This window comes from Elephas maximus, chromosome 17, assembly GCF_024166365.1.
Source record: "Elephas maximus indicus isolate mEleMax1 chromosome 17, mEleMax1 primary haplotype, whole genome shotgun sequence".
NCBI classification, from domain to species: Eukaryota; Metazoa; Chordata; class Mammalia; order Proboscidea; family Elephantidae; genus Elephas; species Elephas maximus.
In genome coordinates this window covers 10,937,678-10,960,957 of record NC_064835.1, presented here as the reverse complement: position 1 = coordinate 10,960,957, position 23,280 = coordinate 10,937,678, and the positions used below count along the sequence as shown (strand labels likewise).

The following is a 23,280-nucleotide window of genomic DNA, read 5'->3' as shown; positions in this document are numbered from 1 at the left end:
CCAAAGGGAATCAGGGGAGCAAGAGTGAGAAGATGGAGGGAAGCAGGTCATTCCTGGGAAATGCACGAACCATGGTGTGCTGGCGTGAAGGCACACGTAACATAAACACATGTAGACACATGTCAAAAATTCCTATTTCTTAGCTCCGAAGCTCAGAGATTCCGACTGACATCCAGAGAACACAGTTGTGGACACACTGATGGATCTGGAACAGTCAGCAGCATAGTGTGGCTACAGGACAAGGAATTCTGAGGGTGAGCAAACTGGTGAGAGCAGAGGCGGACCAGATAAGCTGGCGTGAGGGAGCCGTAGGTGGGAAACCTTGAGAAAGCAGGGCTGAGTCTGCTTCTGAGCAGTGATCAGTTTAACACGGGGACGAGCACACTGCCGTAAATATGAACTAACAATGACTATTTAAGGACTGAAGATTTTATTCCACAATCAGTAGGGAAGTTTTTGCAGTACCTCTGGTGACACTGAGGATACACTACAAGGAGAAGAGATGGGTGATTCAGGGACCAGTTATAAGCTTACAGAGAAGAGGATAACAAGAGCTGAGGAAGGAGAGAAAGAGAAGAGAGGAACGTGACTGGTGCTCTCAGGGCAGAGTCAACAGTAGTGACTAAGTGGATATGAATGATGAAGGGAAGGAAGGATGTAAAGAGTTACTGGGTCTTTTGAACCTGAGCAATTTAATGAGGGACAGTAGAACACACGGAGGGGTGGAAAATAAAGATTTGTGAATCAGCAGTTTGTAAGACGAGAACGTGGGGATGGCTGAGTCCAGTAAGAGGAAGAGAGCCCAGGAGAATACTAACATTTTTCTTTTTTATTTATTTCTCATCTGTTCTTTCAAAAACTGACTAGTTTTATTTATTTTTTTTATTATAAAAGTAATACACACTCATGGTAATAAAATGAAATAGTTCTGAGAAGTACAGTAAAAGCTGACTATTCTAACTTCTCAAGTCCCACCACTCAGAGGCAACCACTATACACACATAATGTAAAAGTAGCTAAAGGGAGTCACGGTCATACCAGACACACACTGTTTTAACTTGCTTTTTCAATTAGTTTACTACTGATGGGTATTTGGGTTGCTTCCAGTTTTTTGTTACTACAATATATGTTGTAATAAACATTCTTATCCATTTTTATGACCTGGGTGAGACTACCTAGGATAAATTCCTAGAAGAGGAATTGTTCAGTGGAAGGGTGTGTGACTTCAAAATGTGGATAGCTATTGCTTAACTGCTCCATGAAATAACTGTATTAATAATTTATAGATCCACTATTAATGTCAGAGCCCATCACCTCCATCTTTATTTATATTAATTATCTCTAAATTTTGAATCTTTATTAATCAAGGTAGAAAATGTTTATCATTGTCCTAATTTGCATTTTAAAAATTATGAGTGAGATTGACTATCTTAACATATGTTATTGGTCATTTGTATTTTGGGGGGGATAAATTCACCGTTGGGTTTTTGTCCTTTATTTGAAGTTAAAAAAAAATTCTGAAAAACGTCTAACAATACAGAAAAGTGCATAACCTGTTACAACAGTTGCACATGCACCCGCCACTAATATAAACAAAAAAAAAAAAAAATTTTTTTTTTTTAACAAATGTTAGTGTTTTGTCATATATGCTTCAAAAATGTTCCCTCTCTTCCTTCTTAAAACAAAAACATTCTAAATAACGTTAAATTCCTCTAAGTACTGATCCCTTTCCCTCCACAGGGACATTCTAAAAAGGGCTGGAGGACCAGACAAGATGTGGAAAAAACAGAGTCAATGGAAGGTTTCTACTTTAGGTTAATTAGAATCTTTAAGGGTCACTCAAAACAATTGTATTAATGATGTTTTTATATTGCCGACATTGAATTTGAAGTCTAATACCAATGAGAAACGGTTTCAACTTTGAAGAGAAGGTATAACAAAACCACTACAAGGTGCCATTTCATACCCACTAGGCTAGCTATAATTAAAAAAAAAAAAAAAGACACATAATAACAAGTCTTAGCAAGGACTAGAAAAACTGGAGCCCTTGTACATTGCCGGTGGGAGTGTGAAATGGTGCAGCCACTTTGGAAAACAGTTTGGTAAGTCCTTAAAAAGCTAAACCTAGAGTTACCATATGACCCAGCAATTCCACTCCTAGGCATAGACACGAGAGAAACGAGAACATACGTCTACACAAAAACTTGTACATGAGCGATCATAGATAGCTGCGTTACTCCTAACAGCCAAAAAGGAGAAACAACCCAAGTTGTTTATCAACTGATGAATGGATACACAAAAATCTGCTATATCCACACAGCAGAATGTTATCTGGCAATAAAAAGGAATGAAGTACTGACGCATGCTACAACATGGAGAAATTCTGAAAGCATTATGCCACGTGAAAGATGCCAGTCACGAAAAGACACATATTTTATGATTCCATTTATATGAGATGTCCAGAATAGGCAAACCCATAGAGACAGAGAGACTAGTGGTTGCCAGGGGCTGGGAGGTGAGGGATGAGGAATGGCTGTTACTGGGCACCGGGTTTCTTTCTGGGCTGATGAAAAATGCTCTGGAATTATATGGTGGCGATGGTTGCAGTGGCCCAACTCCGTGAACCCTAAAACCACTGACCGTACACTTTAAACGAGTGGATTACATCACAGCAACCCTACAGGACAGAGCAGAACTGCCCCCATAAGGTTTCCAAGGAGTGGCTGGCGGATTCAAATGGTTGACTTTTTGGTTAGCAGCCGTAGCTCTGAACCACTGTGTCACCAGGGCTCCACATGGTATATGAATTATATCTCAATAAAGCTGTTAAAAATCATTAAAAAAAAAAAAAAAAAAAAGTTGATTCTTTGTAGAATCAGCTCTTTGGCCAAGATCAACACGTTACCAGAATATTCTGAGACGGGAATAAAATAACAGCTCCAGCCATTACCTGCAAATGAGAGTTGCTTTAGGCGGGCGTTAGATCGAGCTTCCTGGACTTTGTCTGTCAATGACTTCCAGGCATCTGTAAGAAAATAAAAGAAAACTATAGGCCAGAAATATTCAAATAAACATTTCTCAATACCAATGGCCTGTACAAGTATTGTGCTGAGGATCCCCACCCTGTGAAGAAAGACCCCGCTAGCGCAGTGTTTCGTTGTTTTTCTTGCACCTTTAGTGACATCGGTTTGATGTACAAGCAAATAGCTGGAAAGCTGCACTATCCAGCAGGGCTTTTTTCTGCTAGAGAGGGTAGGGCTGTGCCCAGGTCTGAGCCTTCAGGGCCATCTGTGACTCCTTCCTCTCCTTTACGCCCCATATCCAAGCAGTTGCCAAGTCTGTCCATTCTTCTTTCCTTTCTTTTCTTTTCCTACTGGAAATGGGCTTGATTACCTGACATTTCTACTGTAGAAATAACACACTTATCAGTGAGATCTCTTGCCCTCTAGCAACTCCAATTTAATCTATCTTATATGGAGCTGCCACATTAAGCTTCTTGAAATTCCACTTTTATTCTACCACTGAAACTTTCAAAGGCGCTCCAAGACCTGTGCCCAATCTCCCCTCAATTTGCTCTTTCACTACCACAATCCTAATACGGATTTCAATGTCATCCTCCCACCTGACACTCCTCTAAACCCGCCAAATGCAATCCTATCTCTATAACTATGCTCACATCTCTTTTTCTTAGAAAATCCTTCCCATTCCTCTTTGCCTAACCCAAATTCTATTATTTCCTTTAATGTCCAGCATCTTCATTGGTTTTTTGATAATTCTACCTCGCACACGGTGATTTTTCCTTTCTCTGAACTCCTCTAGAACTTACTCCCTAGAGAACACGCACTGGTCCTTCAACAGCTGATGAGCACTTACGTGCCTTGATACAAAGATGGGTACAAAAACAAAGCTCCGGCCTTTATGGGAAGTTTACTGCTGAATGAGTGACACATAAAGGTAAACAAACACTTACAAAACAAATTTTGAGCTACGAGGGAGGAACACATCGGAGCCTAAAGGAGCAGAAAGAATGGAGTAGGGATGCTTATCTGCCTCAGAAGGTCAGAGAAACCTTTCTGAGCTGAATCTTGAAGGACGGGCTGGAGTTCACCAGGTGAATGAAGGTAAGGAGAGCATTCCAGGCAGAAGGAACAGCATATGTGAAGGCACAGAGGTGAGAGAGTGGAAGTGTTAGAAGACTGGTGAGAGAAGCCAATACCCCATGTGCTATTTGAGGGTGTGTGTGCCATTTTTTTAAAAATATCATCTGTATCATTAACTTTTCACATAAATTATGGACTATTTCCTCAACAAGACTACCTTCTCAAGGATAAGGAAAATGCATAATGGTTCTAAAAGTGTCTTTTATAGCCCCTAGCACAAATCTGCCCACATAAATGGTTTGTAAAATGTAGACCTTGCTGAAACAGGGCCTGTGCTGGCGGGTCAACCTAACTGAATCCACGCACCTTCAATACTTTCAGCACAGATCTGAAAGCCATCATCGCTTGAAATTTCAAACACAAGTCCTTTCTTTGGCTTCTTCTCAGCAATGCTCTCCTTCCGTTTTTGTTCTTGCTGGAGCCAAAGCATCAGTGGAGAGCTGAAATTACTTTCTTCTTCTTCCACCGTTTTAGGTTCTAGGAAGGACAGAAAGATAGGGGCCAAAGTGGTTGCAATAACAAATGTTTACTGAGTACCAACTACATGCAGAGCACTTTACATACATTATCTCTAAGCCTAGTAACATTCCGTAGCTGGTATGATTGTTCTTATTTTACGGGTAACAAAACTGAGGCTCAAAGACGTGGAACAGCTTGCCCTAGGGCACAGCTCTTGTTGGTGGAGGCCATGGAGTCAATTCCGGCTCATAGAGACCCAATATGACAGAGCAGAACTGTCTCATAGGGTTTTCTTGGCTGTAATCTTTACTGAAGCAGACCACCAGGTCTTTCTCCTGGGAGCCACTAGGTGGGTGGGTTAGAACTCCCAGCTTTTGGGTTAAATGCCAAGCACATAACAGCTTGTGCCACCAGTGACTACACTAGAATTTTTTTTTTTTTTTTTAAATGAAGTTATGCTGTCTCTGTGGTAGAGTTTCTATTTCTGGTATGATAATTTGATAGTTTTTCAGTAAGTAGTTGCCCTCAGTAGGGTCAAGGCCAAAAAACAATAATGGTTACTATGTGTATAGGGTCACTATGAGTCGGAATCGACTCAGTGGCACTGGGTTTGGGTTTTTTTTTCGTTATGTGTGAAGCACTTACTATATACGAGGCACTCTTCTAGGAAGGTCACATACAGTAACTCATTTAAATCTCACAACAATCCAGTGAGGTAGATGCTATTATCACCATCTCCATTTTAACCATAAGGAAACTGAGGCTGAGATGTTAAGTAATGAGCCCACCTTCATACAGCTGAGAAGTGGTAAAGCTGGGATTTCAACCCACCTGGCTCCAGGGTATGCACTATCAATCACCAGCCCTCACTGCCTTCTTACATGAGATTATCACTTCTTGAGGAATGAGCAAATCAGGAGTTATGCCTAAACATTTTCTCTACCTGATTCTTTTTTTGGGAAGTTCTCTCTACGGAATCTATGGAACTGGGCAAAGTCTTATATCCCTAGCTCTCTAATCATTAACTAGCCAGTTGTTTGCTGATCAAATTCAGTAGACTAGACAGAAAATGTTATGGAGATATATCTGGTATTGTATCCAAAATATGACATAATAAAAATGGTTGGTCTCAACCCACCTGGATCAAAGGTGAATGAAGAACACCAAGGACACAGGGTAATTACACGCCCAAGAGACATAAAGGGCCACATAAACCAGAGACTACATCAGCCTGAGACCAGAAGAACTAGATGATGCCTGGGTACAACCAATGAGTGCCCTGACAGGGAACACAACCGAGGACCCCTGAGGGAGCAGGAGAGCAGTGGGATGCAGACCCCAAATTCTCGTAACAAGACCAGATTTAATGGTCTGACTGAGACTAGAAGGATCCTGGTGGTCCTGGCCCCCTGACCTACTGTTGGCTCAGGACAGGAAACATTCCCGAAGCCAACTCTTCAGACATGGATTGGACTGGACAATGGGTTGGAGAGGGATGCTGGTGAGGAGTGAGGCTCTTGGATCAGGTGAACACTTGAGACTATGTTGGTATCTCCTGCCTGGATGGGAGATGAGAGGGTAGAGGGGATTAGAAGCTGGGGAAATGGATAGGAAAAGAGAGAGTGGAGGGAGGGAGCGGGCTGTATGAGGAGAGTAATTGGGAGTATGTAGCAAGGTGTATGTAAGTTTTTATGTGACAGACTGACTTGATTTGTAAACTTTCATTTAAAGCACAATAAAAATTATTTAAAAATGTCCTTAGCAACACAACAGAGAACCCCTGAGGGAGCAGGAGAGCACTGGGATGCAGACCCCAAATTCTCATAAAAAGACCAGACTTAACGGTCTGACTGAGACTAGAAGGATCCCGGTGGTCATGGCCCCCAGACCTTCTGTTGGCCCAGGACAGAAACCATTCCCAAAGCCAACTCTCCAGACAGGGACTGGACTGGACAATGGGTTGGAGAGGGATGCTGGGGAGGAGTGAACTTCTTGACCAGGTGGACACTTGAGACTATGTTGGCATCCCCTCCCTGGAGGGGAGATGAAAGGGTAGAGGGGGTTAAAAGCTGGCAAAATGGACACAAAAAGAGAGAGTGAAGGGAGGGTGCGGGCTGTCTCACTAGGGGGAGAGCGATTGGGAGTGTGTAGCAAGGTGTATATAAGTTTTTGTGTGAGAGACTGACTTGATTTGTAAACTTTCACTTAAAGCACAATAAAATGAAAAAAAAAAAAGGTTGCCGGTTTTCTACAGTGACAACTAATGGATGAAGTCAGGTCATAACCAGTTATTTAAATCTCACTGCTGTTAGGGGAAGTACAGCAGAAGAGTATTTTAGGTTTTAATTTTGTGTCCTTTAGGAGACAATATGATCACAGATAACAGAGCACAAGGGCACTGGACCAGGAGACAGGTGCTCTGAGTTTCAGTCTACAACTCTGGCAAATGTATTTATTTTGGAGGTTAGATTTTTTTTTTGAAAAATGTTTTTCTAGAAAATCAGGAGGTGAAGTAGATGATTTTTATTGTCCTTTTAGCTTTGAAATTCTCTAACCACATACCTGTACTCTCCTGTTCACTTGCTGGATTTCGTGTGGCCTGAGCCTCTGGAAGAACAGCCACTTGCCTAGGTAAAAAGGAAACCACATGTGAGCCAAAACAGCACCTAGTTCTTTAATTCCGAGACAATGGCATCTTGAAAAAGAACCAGATGGTGCTTTCTGTAGAACCTGTTGAATGAACACCACTACCGCCACAGTACTGTATATAGCATAAAGCTATCTTTTTTAAGACTCTTTCCCAAATATTGACACTAAGTTTCTGGTTTTGAAGTTATAGATTATGTCCTTGAGATTCTCCTTATATCCTTAAACTCATTGCCATCAAGTCAATTCTGACGTATAGCGACCCTACAGGACAGAGTAGAGCTGCCCCATAGAGTTTCCAGGGAGCGGCTGGTAGATTTAAACTGCTGAACTTTTGGTTAGCAGCCAAGCTCTTAACCACTACACCACCAGGGCTCCAATCAATACCCTTAGCATTAAAAAAAAAAAAAAAAAAAGACACTTGTCAGAAATAGTTCTGGATTTACTTAAATAAGTTAGCTGGTTTATCTAAAAAGTAAGCTGTATGAGCTAGCGAACCACCACCAATGTTCATTTCTTAAAACTAAATAAATCCTGGAATCAATCCAAATGTATATCAATAGGGGACTGACTAAATAAATTACTGTAGAGCCATACAATAGAATTAAAAAAAAAAAGTGTACCTATACTGGCACAAAGAAATGTACACACTGTGTTAAGTGAAAAAAACAAGTTCAGAACAGTATGTATTGTTCCTTTTATATTAAAAAAAGATACATATATATTCACATATATATTATATGCATATAAACATGTAGATAAAAACAAATTATTAACAATGGCTACCTCTAGGGAATAGATTGGAGGGTGGCCAGGACAGACAACCATTACCCATTCTTTCATATAATTCTATGCTATGATTGCTTTTACAAGCATGTTATTACTTCCCTTAAAAAAAAAAAAAATTCTGACAACAAGACAAAAATCATACAAATCAGGAAGACCAATTTTTTTTAAAGTGAGGTGGACAGAACGAAGGGCTTACCTTGCAGGCTGTCCACACTCCTTCTGTGATGACTGTTCCCCGTTAGCAGTATCCTGCTGCTCAGCCTCTGTTCCTGGAGTCCTGGAACAGAATTATTTATGTCTTTTCAAAAAAAAATCACTAGCAAATATGTATCGAATTAAATACGGAGGTCAGTCTAAAGACATGACTCTATCAGGATCTGATAAAATGTTTGAGTGGGCAAAACCAACCTATGGAGACAGAGGTTAGGTCGGTGGTTAGGCACAGGAGTGAGCCGAGGTGCCAGAAATGTTTAATATCTCGATCTGAGTGGTGGTTACATGGGTGCATACATATATACACACACATATGTAAAAACTCACTTGTGTACTTCATGTATGTTATACTTCAACGACAGTCAAAAAAAAAAAAAAAACCTCCATCAGGATCTGCAACAGGTGGCTTTGCCCTCCAGACAGAAAGGATCATGCCCTAGTATCCTAAACCTCAGCAAAACAGAAACAAGAGCAAACAGCAACACTGTTTCAAAGCAGAGCAAAGAGTAGAGATGATGTGGTTCTATCCAAAAGACAAACTCACCGCTGATGGAACAAAGCTTTTCTCTATAAATCACTACCGGAACGGGGGAAAAAAAAATCAGATCCCAGAAACCCCCAACTAATGCCACCTGGACAGATGGACAGAAGAGTGCCCCTCCCATAAGACTACCACTTCCCCAGTCTCTAACCCAGGGCACAAAATCCCACAGAGCCAGCACAGGGAATGTTTGGGTCACTTTTTCTTACCCTGTGGATGACATCAGGGGTGCTGCGCTGGCTTCTTGGTCTGGAATGTGTGCTTCCGAAGAACTGGTCCGCAAATGGGAAACTTTGTGCTTCTTGCCATTCCCTTTGTCCAAAGGCAGCTGAATCCGTTTGATTTTTGGTTTGGGTTTAGTGGGACCCGGCACTGAGGGGCTTGCTGACTGCTGTCCCGAGGGTGGAGAGCCCCCAGGAGAGGCTGAGCTGGCTTGCATAGCTGAGGGTAAAGCCTTGTTCTGCTCTAGCCCCGTGCTGTTGGGAGCATCTACTGTCTGGGTAAAATTAGACACCTGGGTCCCGGAAGCAGAATCCAGATCACACTGGGAAGAGAGAATCCCAGTTTTGCTGGCAAGGAGCTGGTTCACGTGCTGAAGCTGGTAGTGCTCTTCTGCTTCCCCAGAAGGTGAAGCAGCTGTTATGCCCGTAGTTTGAGTTGAGGGGAGCACACAGATGCTAGATGCTGCTGTCATTGCAGCAGTAGAGGGAGTCTGTGATGTCCCCAGCTGTGGAAACATTCCTGAACTTGGCGGTAAAGCCACAGGCTGGTCCTGAATCCCTAGGCTCTGCTGGCTAGCTTTGATTAAAAGATTGCTTATTGAACCAATATCTGGGTTACCAAGCAACCTTGGGTTGGTCAAAGTGACATGTCCTGGACCTGATGCACTACTTGTAGGGGTTGTTGTGGTTTGCATGGATACAACATTCAAAACGGAGGAACCAGATGCCAAGCCAGACACGGGCCCTGATGCGAGGTTGCTAGTATCCTGGCTTATGGTTGATGTGCCCGCCGCTGGGGCAGCAGTTCCTCCCATACTCGGTGGTAACAGGGGCGCCTGTTCAAAATACATGATGCCAGATTTAGACCTTTTTATGATGTTGGGGACAGTTCGGTGAGATGAAGTATTAAGTGACCCCAAATCTAATAGATTGGGGTGGTTTGAAAGCTGGGAGGGTGTGAAGTTAATCAATGTCATATTAGAAACCACATCGGAAGGGGCAACGTTTGAAGGGGTACTAGAGGGAGCAAGTTTTTTATTCTTTCGGGTCTGTAGACGAGATATGGGTCTTTTCTTGAGTCCAGAGGATGGAGTGGCTACTGTGGTACTGAGGTCTGTCCTCTGGCTGGCTTCTGAAACCAGAAGTTGGGGGTCTGGAGGAGGCTGAACCCCAATCAGTAGGCCTGAAGGAGGACTGCTGATGTTGGGTGGGAAACTACTTTGAGTAGCTGCAGAGAAGGAATGTAAGTGCTGGTGATGTGGCATGGGGAGCAGTCCTTTGCTAGCAGGAGGGAACAAAGATTGAGAAGTTGGCAAGCTTGGATTTAGTCCTGTGGTTAGGGTGAGACCAGTTCCCATGGGCCCCAATACTGAAGTATTTGTCTCCATCACACTGGGTGTAGAACTAACAGAAGAGGTCAATTGGATTTTCTGGGTCACTCCATTTGGAAGAGTTTGGAGAACATAAAGTGGCTGCATGTTCTGGTTAACAACAATTAGTTTCTCAGTGGCTGGTTTCAGGTGGGGTGGAGTGGTCTGGACAGCTGCATTAGAAATCTGAGATGGGCCAGGACTGTCAGTAGAATTGGGCACATATTTCTGGTTCTGGATAGGAACAGTAGGGGAAACAGGTACCTGAAGGCCAGGGGTGCTACTGTTTCTAGTTAAATCCTGACTGCTGCCATGACCTTGTTCCACTGAACAAGGAGGGCTGGAGATGTGATCTGCATCCATGTGTCCTTGGATAAAATGATCAGGAGTCATGTGGCCTTCAGGGGTTGGATCTACCCCTGGACTCAACAGTGCCGGGTCACCTTCAGAGGAGGCCACAGATTTTTCAGTGATGGTTACTCTCTTCTCCCCTGAGTCTGAGATCACAGCTAGTCTGCTGGGGTTCTGGCTAGGGACAGTGGGACTCCGGGTGGTCAGGACTGAGAGATCAGACGGTAGCTCTAGCGGCAACTCAAACTGCTCCTCAGCTGAGATTGAGGAAGAGACACTACTGTCCACAGGTTCTGTTGTTGGCAGCTGCTGGGAAAATACTTCAAAAAGACCCATGTCTTTCCCACGATTACTATCAAGACCCAAACCTTCACCAAGATTCAGGAGTTCTGATGAAGATGACTCTGGGCTCTCACCCAAAGCCTGCATGGATGGAGTATTCTTTAGCACAAAGTCCATAATGTCTGAAGGCAAGATGTTTCCACAGTCATCACTGTTGTTATTATCGGAATCAGATTTCAGGAGCTCAGTATTATAGGTGTCCAGTAAATTTTTGTCTGAGGGGGTGCTTGTGTGGACTCTGCGGCTTGACTCCAATGAGCTGAGTTGAGCTTCCAAGGAATCCTGTCCCTGTGTTTTAACCCTGCTGACAGAGTGGCAGTTATCCATCTTTGGCTCATTTTTGTGGCCAGCAGAACTCTTAATGACATGTTCTTTTTCACCAGCATCCTCAGGTCGATCAATCTTTAAGCTTTCTGTTCCATTCTCTTTACCATTTCTTTTTGGAATCTGGCTGCTTTTCCTTGTTGTGGCTGTAACACTAGTATCACTCTCTGTCCCATCATCAACACCATCCAACTGTGAAATTTTTGGAAGATCACACTGTTCCTCCTCCCGAAATAAATTATGAGATGCCAGCCGTTCCTCTCCACTTGAGGAAATCACTGTTCTAGTGAAATTGTAGTAGTATAAGTCATCTTCATCTGATGTGCTAAGGTCATCGGCCCCATCCACCTGTCCTTCAGCTGATCTCTTGCCTCGTTTCTTCCCAGTTGAGCTGCTGTAGAATGGAATGTCTTCTTCACCATAGGATCTTACTCCATAGAGTGGGGTGAGCCCAAAGAACATATTAGAACGTGCTCTTGCACTGCGGCGAGGATATCTCCTCTTAAAAGAACCATCTTCCTGAGGTTTGGGGCCATCTGGAAGCATTAGGTTTCTGTCCTGAACTGGAAGATTCTGATAGTTGTTACTTTGAGAATCTTGGGATGAGGTGTCGTTGGGGCTTGGCTGGGCCACTGGACCATCTCCCGGACTTTCAGAGGCTGACATTGGTTCTGTTGGAGATGCTGACTCTCCTTGCAGAGGGGAAGCAGGACTACTTTCTTTCAAAGTATTTTTGGACTGGTTTTCACTTTCCATTTTTAGAGGTGTCAGTGTTACTTTGACTGTGCGTTTCCGGGGTGTCTGTAATTCCTTGGCAGATCCTTCCACTTGCATGGATGAAGCTTTGGGGACTCCCGGAATAGAAAGGACTTTATCCCCAATCTTATCAGAAGAAACATTATTACATGGCGGTTGCCCAATAAGCTCAGGAGCCAAAACCTCATCAACAAACTCTGGCTTTAAGTTTCCTTCCTCACCAGTTGCTACCTGACCAGGTTCCAAAAAAGATTTAGTGGAATGCTTTTCTTTGAAAGTTTCTTTACAAGATTTTTTCCCTTTTTGTCTCCTGTCTCTGGAACTAGATCCCACATGTTCATTGATAATAGACGATCTGTTGCTCACTCCAGACAGCTTTAAGGTTTTGACTTCAGTATCTGCCTCTGAAGAGAGGTCTGCTGGTTGGCTAAGATCTGTGTGTTGGTCTCGATCGCGCCTCTGCCCTCTCGAATGGAGTGATGGAAAGGAGAGGGCCTCTTTAGAAGAATATGGCACCGAAGACGGTTCTGTAAAGGTTCCAATTTTACTAACATTTAATTCTCCAGATGCTGTATTATGAACCTGTGGGGCCAGTTTAGGAATTCCAGGGTAAGCCACATTATGTGCAGATCCCTCTAAGCCCTTGGAACTCAGCATTTTGGTCTTCTCTCCCTTCAAAGAGGAGCTCTTGGACCCCAAGTCTGAGGCACTGGTATGCTTCATTTCCGAAGAAGAAGATCCAGCCAAGTGGCTGGTTTTAGTGCCTACAGTAACCACTGTCCTTTGTAAATTTGAAGAGGTGAGAGTGTTTTGCCCTAAATTAGTACTTGAATTCAGTGACCCTAATACATGATCAACTGCTTTGGCACTTTTCTCAAGATCTGAAACAGTCCCAGTGGTGGAAACTGAGGAAAGACTGCTCCTGGAGTAAGTATTTCCAGTTCTCATTGGAGACATTATCCGGAGTTTGGACCGCTGAGGTGACAAGGAAGAAGTACTATGACGCCTGGAGCCAATGCTTCGAAGTCCAGAGGAGAGTAAAGGATCACCCACTGTGACTATTTCATGAGTGGTTGGGGTAGGACTTCCTGAACAAGAGAGGAAAAGCAATGACGTCTATTATAGATAGAACAAATATGTGGTAATCATTGGTTTCTATGACTTGCCTATATATATTTATAAACCCAAAACCCACTGTTATTGATTCCCACTCATAACAACCTCATAGGGTCTCCAAGGCTGTAAATCTTTACGGAAGCAGACTGCCACATCTTTCTCCCGCGGAGCTGTCGGTGGCTTCACATGGCTGACCTTGCAGTTCGCAGTCGAACACTAACCATTGTACCACCAGGGCCCCCGTATGTATTTACAGGTATCTGAAAATCTGCATTTTCAATTAGCAAAAATCACCAAGATAAAGTCTCCTGGAAGAATTATCAACTAATCTTGAGGCTGACTTTGAGTCAAGTAGGTCAATGAAGTCCTTTACCTGCAGAAGGCAATGGCCGACAGCCAGGGGATCTCTGTGTTGCAGAATAACTGGGTGTTCGAATCCGAGGGACCTTTGAGATGACATGATAAAAACAGGAGCTGGAGGTTTGAGAATGAGGAGGTCGGTCTGGTGATGGAGGACTTACAATTTCAGCTGTGTTTTGACTCTCTTTAGATGAAATTTCTGTAGTAGAAATAAAAATGCTTATAAAAAATGTCCAATTAAGGGGAAAGAGGAAGCTTTTGCTCAAAGTGCATTGAAGGTATGTTAATAGTGGTGGAATAACTTGGAAAATGAGAGTAAAATGGTTGCAGAACTTGAAGAATGTAATCAAGTCACTGAAGCACTTAAAAAAAAAAAGGAAGGAAACAATCAGTTGTTAGCGCAGAGTTACTGCTTAACGGGTGCTGAGTTTGCAGTGATCAAAAACTTTCTGAAATGGATAGTGGCGATGGTTGGACAACACGGTGAGTGTAATTAACATCGAATTTTACACTTAAGAATGGTTAAAGTGGCAAATTTTTAGTTATATATATTTTACCACAATAAAATTAAAAACGGAAAAAGTAAAAAAAAATCTAAAACACTGAATAAACCAATAAGAATCCAGCTATTAGGTAAATATCAAAGTAGAGACAAACACGATCTCCCAAATAAATGTTCTCCCCACCCCTCCAATCACATCACTCCCCAAAATCTAACTCAAGTCCCAGCTGGATTAAAAACTAACCTGTAAAAGATGTTGGACTATGGGCAATGGTCCTATTTTCATCATGTTCAACAGTGCTGTTGATATCTGGCTCTACAACTGGAGGACGGCATTCCACTATCTTGCACGTATATACACAGCGCTTGCGAGCATCTGTGGTGCTCCAGTATACCCTGGAACACCTGGCAAACAGATTTGGAAAAATCACCCTGAGAGTATAGAAGCAGAAACTAATGTTTGTCAAAACCTCTCCTCCATCCTAGGCTGCCTGGCTTCTTTGATTTACAGCATTCACCTTTACTTCATAGTTCTTATTATAGATTCCCCAAGCTCTTTGAAGTCCTTGGTTTTTCCTAGCCTTTCGAAAAACAGCATAAGATTTGTTGTTGTATTGTAGGCAGCGGCCAAATATAGTAAAATATCCTAAAACTCAAACAAAGGAAAATGCTAACTACCGCAATAGTTACTGGCCTTTGGGATGGCACTGCTGCCCCACAATGAGTACAAAGTGAGGTCCTAAAATAAAACAAAGACCTACCCTGTGGTGTTTCCTTGGGAGAAAAGCCCCATGAGACAAGGAAATAGCTTCAAATTTGCCAGATACTGATGGAGCCCAGTTTGTACCAGCTAAGCATGGAGTAGAAACCGTGTCATCAGAATTGGAATGCAGGATAAATTGGAGTATATATAGCGAAGTGAGACTTCAAAGAGGGGGAGGTAGAAAGAAAGTTTTTGACTTATATTGTCAGCTTAATAGAAGTTTAAACAAGTTGCTTCATATAGGAAAGATTACTAGAGAATCCGATTATTATTGTGGAGTTCCGTATTTTTAGAAGGGCCTATAAAATATAAAATTGGGGCCAGAAGCAGGAGTGTTTGACCCAGGACAACAGTTTGGACTTTTGCATCCAGAATGGAATTCAGAGGGATCTCAAGAGGCTGACACTGCACATCTCTGTGTTTTCTATTTAGGTTTTATTTGGAAATGATTCTGGAATTATGCCAACAATACTTTTCTCCTGTAACTGGATTTAGCTGACCTAAGATGCTGCTTTAGTCCCACTCTACAAACTGAAGGAACCAGAGAACTAGTTAAAAAAAAAAAAAAGTTAATTTTTAGTAGTAGTTAAAAGTAGCTAGCAAGTACGTCTCTACATGTAATGATCTGCTCAGCATTTCAGGATGCTCCAGTTGCTGTCTTCTCTTTACAGTGCTACTTACTGATAGCCAATAGGAAAGAGCTTATCTTCACAGTCAGAGAGATCATTCAGAATTCCCAAGCAGTCAATCGTCATCGAGCCTGATCAAAGAAAGAATAACTGATTAGAGGAGATAATGAGAAGGCTCATTTTATAACTAAGGACTACAAAGCACCCCAGTGATACATACAGTCTTCCCCAGTAATCGAGGCCTAGGTCATACCAATCATCATGTGGATATTTTCTGGTTCCAAGCCATTGAGAAACTTCCTTCTCAAGCTGATTCCTTCAAAGTCCACAAACACTCTTCTAAAAACTTCAAATCCGTTCTCAGGAACCACCTTAAATGAAAATCCAGAGTAGCTGTTAATACGCTATCTCTTTACACATTACATTCATCACATCGATCCTCTCAGGGGAAAAGTATAAAACGTATCTCAAAACCACCATTCTGCTTTACCAGCAGGACTTCCGTATTTCTTGTAAAAGGACGTGACTCTAGCAATAGCTAACAGGGAGGCAAAACTAAGTTTACCATCTTGCTATTTTCCATCTATTTGCCCTAACCTCCTAAGGAATTTAAAAAGCAACTGAAGCTCTCTCACCTCTCCTTTGATCAAATCCCGATGTCGTTGACAATACACCTTTTTATCATCTAGAAAGACGCAGTTCTTGGCTCGGGAACACATGAAGTGATAGTTGCTGGTGCAGGATGTGAGACAGCAACCCACGGTGGCTCCCGGCTTTTGGCAGAATTCACATCTCTAAAAATCCAGACAGAACAGAGCTTTGTTCAGACTTTAAGTCGTTTACCACCTCCTCCATAGAATCATCCCACTCTGGTTTCCTACAGTTCATTTCATTTATTGGGAATCTGCTGAATTACAGAGACGTTATGAGCCATGAAGCCTCCTCTACAATTCCTCTCTCTCCCTCATTGTTCACGGAACCCTGTAACTATTAAATTTGGATTTAGAACCTAGCCCAAAACATAGGTTTTTTTCCTAGGATGAAGTATTGATTTAGAGAAGATGAAATTTTGAAGATCAATGCTAAAAACATCATTCTACTAGAAAGCTGTTATACATCCCAAAGAGACTCAGTTCTAGAAAGATGACACTGGTTAGAAACATAATGGTGCTCTAATTACTAGGCTTAATAGTATAACTCAAACTTATCACGTAATGCAAAGATTTCCTTCACCTGTCTCTATGTGGGCTCTAAAGACTTTTTGTTTGTGATCGCCATACAACTTATAGTTATGCTTCTTTGCGTGTGCTATTTCCTTGATGAGCCTTCATCTTCTTCCTTCCTTCAGAATATAGCTTTTAAAATTTTACTCCTTCATAGCTTTTTTAAATTACTCTCATCTGCTATTGATCACTCTCCACACATATATTTTGTGGGTTTATTCTATGGACCCTCAGAATGATTCAACTGGGACCTTTGAGATAATTTAGTCTAAGTCCTTTAATAAATGAACATTTTCTTCACACATGTGGATCATTTACCAAATTAGATTATACTTTGTTTTCTATTTATTTTGCATCCTTCCTCCAAGGGTCAGAGCAGCAATCTGCCTACAGTGTAGACGAATGCTTGCCATGGATCAGCTATTCTAGAGGCCTTATGAAAAGCATCAGTGGGCCAGCATCTGGCCACAGAAGGGACATCTGGCAACTAAGAGGGAATCTCTTTCATACAGTTCACTCACAAGCTCTTACCAATTGCTTGCCCCTGATCACAGCCATATGCACATTCTTCAGCGATCCGTCATCATCTTCGAACACTTCCGCTGACCACAAAGCACAATTTACATGTGTCCACTCATTCTGGCCAATGTATAGCAAACGACCAGCATCCTATGGAATAAAGAGATTGATCTAATTTTTCCTAAAGAATAGAATGCCAAAGAAGGTTTTCTTTGCTATTAGCTTTACCTCAATCAAGATAATCACAAGAAATTAAGTCCTTTAACTTAGGAATGTTTATTAAAATCACAATTCATTTTTCAATGTTTCTCTGTCTCTTCCCTCCTTTCTAGATTACTTTTTTCCATACACTAGAAATATTTTATAAATCTAAAGGAGAAAAAAAAATACGTGATAACTTTATAAAAATGTGAACTTTTTTAAAAAAACATTATTTGAAAGCCAGTGCTCTCGGTCTGCATTAAAAGACTTTTTTTTTTTAATTGTAAGCTTACTATGTGCCAGACACTAAATAAGGCTTTATATAATTTCATTTAATTCTCACAACCACTCTGAGGTAGGCATTATGGCTGCCCTCATTTTTAAGATGAAACTGAGGCTTGGAGAGGTTAAACTGCTTGCCTGAGGATAACAAGTAGGCTGTAAGGCACAGAAACAAATCCAGGCAGCCTGCCAAAACCAGGCTGTTAACCATTCTGCTATACTACATTAAACACAAGCTATTTAATATGCATCTTGTATTTTACTTACAAAATCTTTCTGAGGAATTCTAGTAGATAACTAGACACCAGCAGGTTAATTTAAGGCAAATCATCATTAAACACCCACTGCCCCCGAGTCAATTCCGACTCATAGCGACCCTATAGGACAGAGTAGAACTGCCCCATAGAGTTTCTAAGGAACGCCTGGTGGGTTTGAACTGCCGACCTCTTGGTTAGCAGCCGTGGCACTTGACCAGTACGCCACCAGGGTTTCTAAACCATCATTAAGTACAAAAAACTCTAAGTGCCACAAACTGACAGATAAATATTAATTAAATAAATGGTACTCAACCATGAAGTTTAGACACAAAGGATGCGCAGTCCCTTCTGGATCTCTATGAACTAAGATCCTGTGTTACTCTATACTTACATTAGCACTGTCATCGCCATATGTCAAACATAATGCACACTGTCTGTTATCTTCTATGCCTGGGGGTGGGTTCAGCTCCGGACTGTCTTCTCGGCTCCTGTCAGTATCTTGGAACCCAAAAGATACCAGTTAAAATTAGCAATAATATGTCTGGTTTTCAGGAAAAAAGAAAACAATCCAGCTTAAATAGGCTGTAGCCTATAAAATAAATACTTTCAAATAATGTTCAAAGTTATCTATGTTATCTACATTCAAAGCTATCTCATCATCTATGTTACAATACTCAGAGTATTTATGTCAATTCCTTGTTAACACCCAAGTGAAGCAAAAATAACGATTTCATTACTTATAAGGATGACTTGAAAATTCCTTTCAAATATCCAAGTGTATTAAATTTAGATTCACAAAGCCAATTGCTTGCTTTTGGAGGGAAATGGGTAATGACTTTTCATTCAGCGCCTTACTCAAAATTGGTGGTGTAGGAGGGTGTAGAGGAGTTGGTGAGTCTGGTTCTCCAGGCCCTTTGGGTTTGGGAGCTGGAATGATTTTCTTCATTAAAGGAGGCTGCTCAGTGTGGCTGTTTTCCTCTCGCTCCTGCCACTGAGCATAATTATGGTCAAGTGAAGGTGGAAGCACTGCGTTTGGTAACATCCCACTGCTGAAAATAATTGATTCAACAAGTATTTATTGAACTCCTATAATACACCTAGAACTCCTACAATATACCTAGAACTGTACAAGATAATCATGTTTTTTACATCATTGGGTCTTGGCCCCATCCACGAACCATTGGCAGAACATAAGAACAAACCATAGAATATGAAAACTGCCTAAATACACAGAACGTACTATTTTTAAAAATATAATTTCAATATGGTTAAACTCCCAGAAACAAATGATAATCCTACCGAAGAATCAAAAGGATTTACTGGAATAAAAATTAAAGGTTATATATGAAAAATTCAAGAGAAGTAGAAAACACCATTTGAAATAAGTAAAACAGAACTCAGTTAAAACAAAGCCAATTATAAGGCTGTACCATACATTTAGTATACATACATATGCCAAAAGTTACACCAAGGTCCCCAAAATATAACAAATACATAGAATAAAAAAATAGACAATAGCCTGTAATAAACATCAAGTGTTGTCTCCAAGCCAGCACCAAAAAGGCATTTCAAAGGATCCATTTTTAATACGAAAACCTAGTCTAAAAATAAAACTTAAGCTAGAAATTTGAAAACTCTCAGATTTCCAGCTGACAAGAAGAAAAAAAAGTTCTACTAAAATTACTCACTTGCTTGATACTTTATTTGGCTCCCAAAACCTGGACTTTTTGACACTGAACCATGGAAAAACACGTTCCATTTGCTAAAAGAAAAACAAAAAAAAATGTAAGCACGTGAGCATTCATTTGGAGACCACATAAAAACCAACAACTTCACACTAGCTTCTCTGTCAATATGAAGATGATTTCAGGAAAAGTCTATGTACTTGGGCAACTCACCAACTTCCTCCCAAAGAATCAGGGGAACAAATTAAACCACAACATGTTTCATCCACATGGCAAAGCAAAAAAGTACAAGAGAAGAAATCTGTTCTATTCACAGGGATAATCACTCATAGATAAGCATTAAGAACATGAACTATTAATATCACTCACCCGAATGAAGAAGGACTTGACCATGCTGTTGGCTTTTTTAATTTCTGGCTGCCCTCCATCTGAATTAATGGCTGCTTGAATGATCTTCACGATATCATCACTGAACTCCAACTGTATACAAAAACAAAGTCTTCATTATTCATAAAACAGCTTACTCTCAGCACTGTTTCCTCTTCTTCCTAAGTCATCCAGCACAGATTCAAGAGAAAACTGACATCTTATATTAACACAGTGTGATTTCTTTCTGGCTGAGGCCTTGGCGATTCAGTCTACTATTAACTTGTGTCAGTCAAGAGATGCCAGGCTAATAAGGCAATAAGGCGAATAAATTAGCTGTATCACAGTAAGTTAGCCAAACAGGCCCACAATTTTTTTATTTGAACTCAAATGAATAAATAAATGGATAGCAAATACAGACAATGGGATACCGGATGATCATTTCCTACACATTCTTATAACCATACAATTAAAAGGCAACCATCTAGAAATGAATAGCCTGCAAAGAAAGATACAATATTCAGGTCTGATTTCAAAAGGGGCCAACTAATTAACTTCCCATTAACATTTTTATCCCCATAAACAGTTTTCTCAGTGCTTCCTCTTAATATAAAAATAATTTTCAGAGAATTCAAATGAAAACTAAATAAATGAGCTATTTTAAGACATTACCTTCCCTATCAAAATCCATCTTCTGAAACACAGAACAAACTCACATATTTTAGCTATCTAAAGCAACATGACATTTCTAAAAATAATACAAGCCATCTTCTGGTTTATTTACACACAGCCTCATCTCCCGAAAGACCCTAAGAAGCTAAACCAGCCCTAGAAATACTGGTGCTTTGTTCTAGAGACATACCACAGATGTGTAGCTCCCTTGGTCCATTTTTCTCTTGACTCCCTCCAGATCTAGAGGCTGCTGATCTTCCTGTTTGCTGACCTCAGTAAGAACTGGTGGGTCAGGCCCTTCTGGGGAGCTGCGAGAGGGTATGCTCTCCTCTGTCTCAGGATTTAAGTCTGGAGGCTTGGCAGCCTGTTGCCAGGAAAGATATGTTTCTTTTATCAACACTGAAAATGAGGCATCCATGCAAATTTTATTAAAATTAATAAATATAGCATTGAGTGATTCAGATTTATAAAACCTAAAGAACATAAAAATAACCAGATTTTTCAAATTACAGAAGTTAAAATAGCCTGTTATCTAATAGATTGGCTAGGCTAATTTAGTAGCTTCGCTTGATAACGTCCGAACCCAGTATGAAGAAATCCAAACTGTGTTCAGTTCTTTTTGAGTAAGATACAGATAACAGTTGAATTTCCTATTCAAAAATGAGTTCTATTAAAAGATAACTCAGCCTAACCCATTGCTGTCAAGTGAATTCAAACTCACAGTGACCCTATATGACAGAGTAGAACTGCCCCATAGGGTTTCCAAGGAGCAGCTGCTAGATTCGAACTGCCGGCCTTTTGGTTAGCGGCCAAGTTCTTAACTACTGTGCCACAAGGGCTCCAACTCAGCCTAGCTGAGATAAAATTATTCATGTGGCTCTTCCAACATTATACCTTATGTTCCCAATAACTACTTTATAGATGTATCATTCACAACTTAAATGGACTAAGAGCTGTGGTTTTCAAACTGTGTCCTGAGAAGCCCTAGGGATTCCCAGAGCCAAAGGGCTCTCTACTAACCATTTTGGTTCAGGCCAGCATTCTCTCTCCTACCTAGATTACTACAACTGCCTTCTAACCACTACTCTTGCCTCCATGCTAAAGTCTGTCTTTTATCCTTTCCACTTCTGCCAGAATAATTTTTGTCTAAAAAGCAACTGCGATCAGGTTACTCCCTTGGGTAAAGTCTGTCATTTTGGTTCCCCATAGCCTTCAGGGTATAAAGTCCAAATTTCTCATAACAGCAAGAAATTTCTTCAAAAAGACCTTTGAAGGTATGGCCCCTTCCTATTTCTTACCCCAGTAAAGTCCTACTCTTGGTCCAAAAATGTTCCTGATGGCTATGGCCAAAACAGGTAACTCTACAAAACAAAGCAACCCATTCCATTACAAGGTAAACATCAACTGAGACTAAGCTGTCAGAAAACAAAATGAGACTCAGGCTTACCTGCCGGTAGCGTAGCAAGTGACTGGTGGTCCGAGAATTCAACAAGGCTGTCAGAACTTGCTTCAGAGAAATCTGTAGCTCTTTTTCAAGGGCTAGTCGCCACTCTGCAGGGTGCCGCTCAGTACAGTTCACACAAGTGTAGGCCACACTTTCTGGCAGATTAGATAGAATCTCATACATTTCATCTAGGAAAACAAAAACCTACAATGAGAGGTGCTCTGCAGACATGCAAGAGAGACAAAAGAAACTACTCCACTGAGTTTACTATAAAATTGTATGTCAGGAACAGCGTTAAGACTCTAAAATTCCCTAGCAGCTCACATATATTGATCTCCAAAAGGGGCATCATTAATTAACACTAATCCAGGATCTGGTTAGTAAAGAGTCAGTAAATCATGCTACCCACGAAGGACAGCAAATGGATATTTTAAAAGAATGTACTCATGATAAATGAGCATGAACTTAACCCAATGCCACTTATTCAGGAGACCAGAACATAAACTTAAGAAGACCTCAAACGATAACATTACACTACCATAACTTTAGGTGCATATTGCCTTGGAGGCTGTAAGTGTAGCTGTACTCAGAGAAGGAAATGGTAATAAAAAGACTCCAACCTTCTGTACCTGAAAGATTCTCACATTTGGAATGGACCCAGCGATCACACTTCCCACACTGCATCATCTTACTCTCATAGTCATCATCATCGTAACACTTATCACAGAGAGGACAGAAGTTTCCTGAAAGCAAAGCAAAGTTTCACAAGTGCTTGGGCTCACACGCCAGTGCTTTTAAGGCCCGAGACTTATGTAAGGCACTATGGTCTAACACGCAAGCCACTATATTCTTCTGGAATCACTTAGACTATATGGATGCCAGCATGGACCTACTATGGAATGTTCATGCATCTGCAAAGGGTCAAGATTATTCTGAAATGCTTCATATATGCTGGTACTTCTGCTCTTTAGACCCATTTATAAAAGTCATGAGGTGGGTTTAATAGGAAAAGAATGAAAGAGAACTTTATCTCTCAACATTCCAAAGAAATGTTTAAATATTAAAGAAATGGCAATATGAGAGTAAAAA

General features: G+C 41.1%; 1 protein-coding gene across 8 annotated transcripts in view; it reads right to left on the bottom strand.

Moving 5' to 3' along the window:
* Window positions 1-23,280, bottom strand: part of KMT2A (lysine methyltransferase 2A) — a 75,062-nt gene that overhangs the window by 8,052 nt on the left and 43,730 nt on the right. For 5 of the 8 annotated variants that reach the window (XM_049856432.1, XM_049856438.1, XM_049856433.1 and 2 more), the window contains 18 exons: window positions 22,812-22,934; window positions 22,195-22,379; window positions 20,938-21,111; window positions 20,079-20,189; window positions 19,713-19,786; window positions 18,880-19,073; window positions 18,416-18,522; window positions 17,297-17,434; window positions 16,178-16,336; window positions 15,796-15,913; window positions 15,595-15,673; window positions 14,395-14,555; window positions 13,662-13,847; window positions 9,018-13,260; window positions 8,251-8,331; window positions 7,182-7,246; window positions 4,467-4,637; window positions 2,951-3,025 (listed from right to left, as the gene is read on the bottom strand). In XM_049856432.1, coding sequence (XP_049712389.1) covers window positions 2,951-3,025; window positions 4,467-4,637; window positions 7,182-7,246; window positions 8,251-8,331; window positions 9,018-13,260; window positions 13,662-13,847; window positions 14,395-14,555; window positions 15,595-15,673; window positions 15,796-15,913; window positions 16,178-16,336; window positions 17,297-17,434; window positions 18,416-18,522; window positions 18,880-19,073; window positions 19,713-19,786; window positions 20,079-20,189; window positions 20,938-21,111; window positions 22,195-22,379; window positions 22,812-22,934 — 6,444 coding nt within the window. The remainder of the gene's footprint in view (window positions 1-2,950; window positions 3,026-4,466; window positions 4,638-7,181; window positions 7,247-8,250; window positions 8,332-9,017; window positions 13,261-13,661; window positions 13,848-14,394; window positions 14,556-15,594; window positions 15,674-15,795; window positions 15,914-16,177; window positions 16,337-17,296; window positions 17,435-18,415; window positions 18,523-18,879; window positions 19,074-19,712; window positions 19,787-20,078; window positions 20,190-20,937; window positions 21,112-22,194; window positions 22,380-22,811; window positions 22,935-23,280) is intronic. The other 3 variants (XM_049856436.1, XM_049856434.1, XM_049856437.1) reach the window with 2 other exon arrangements.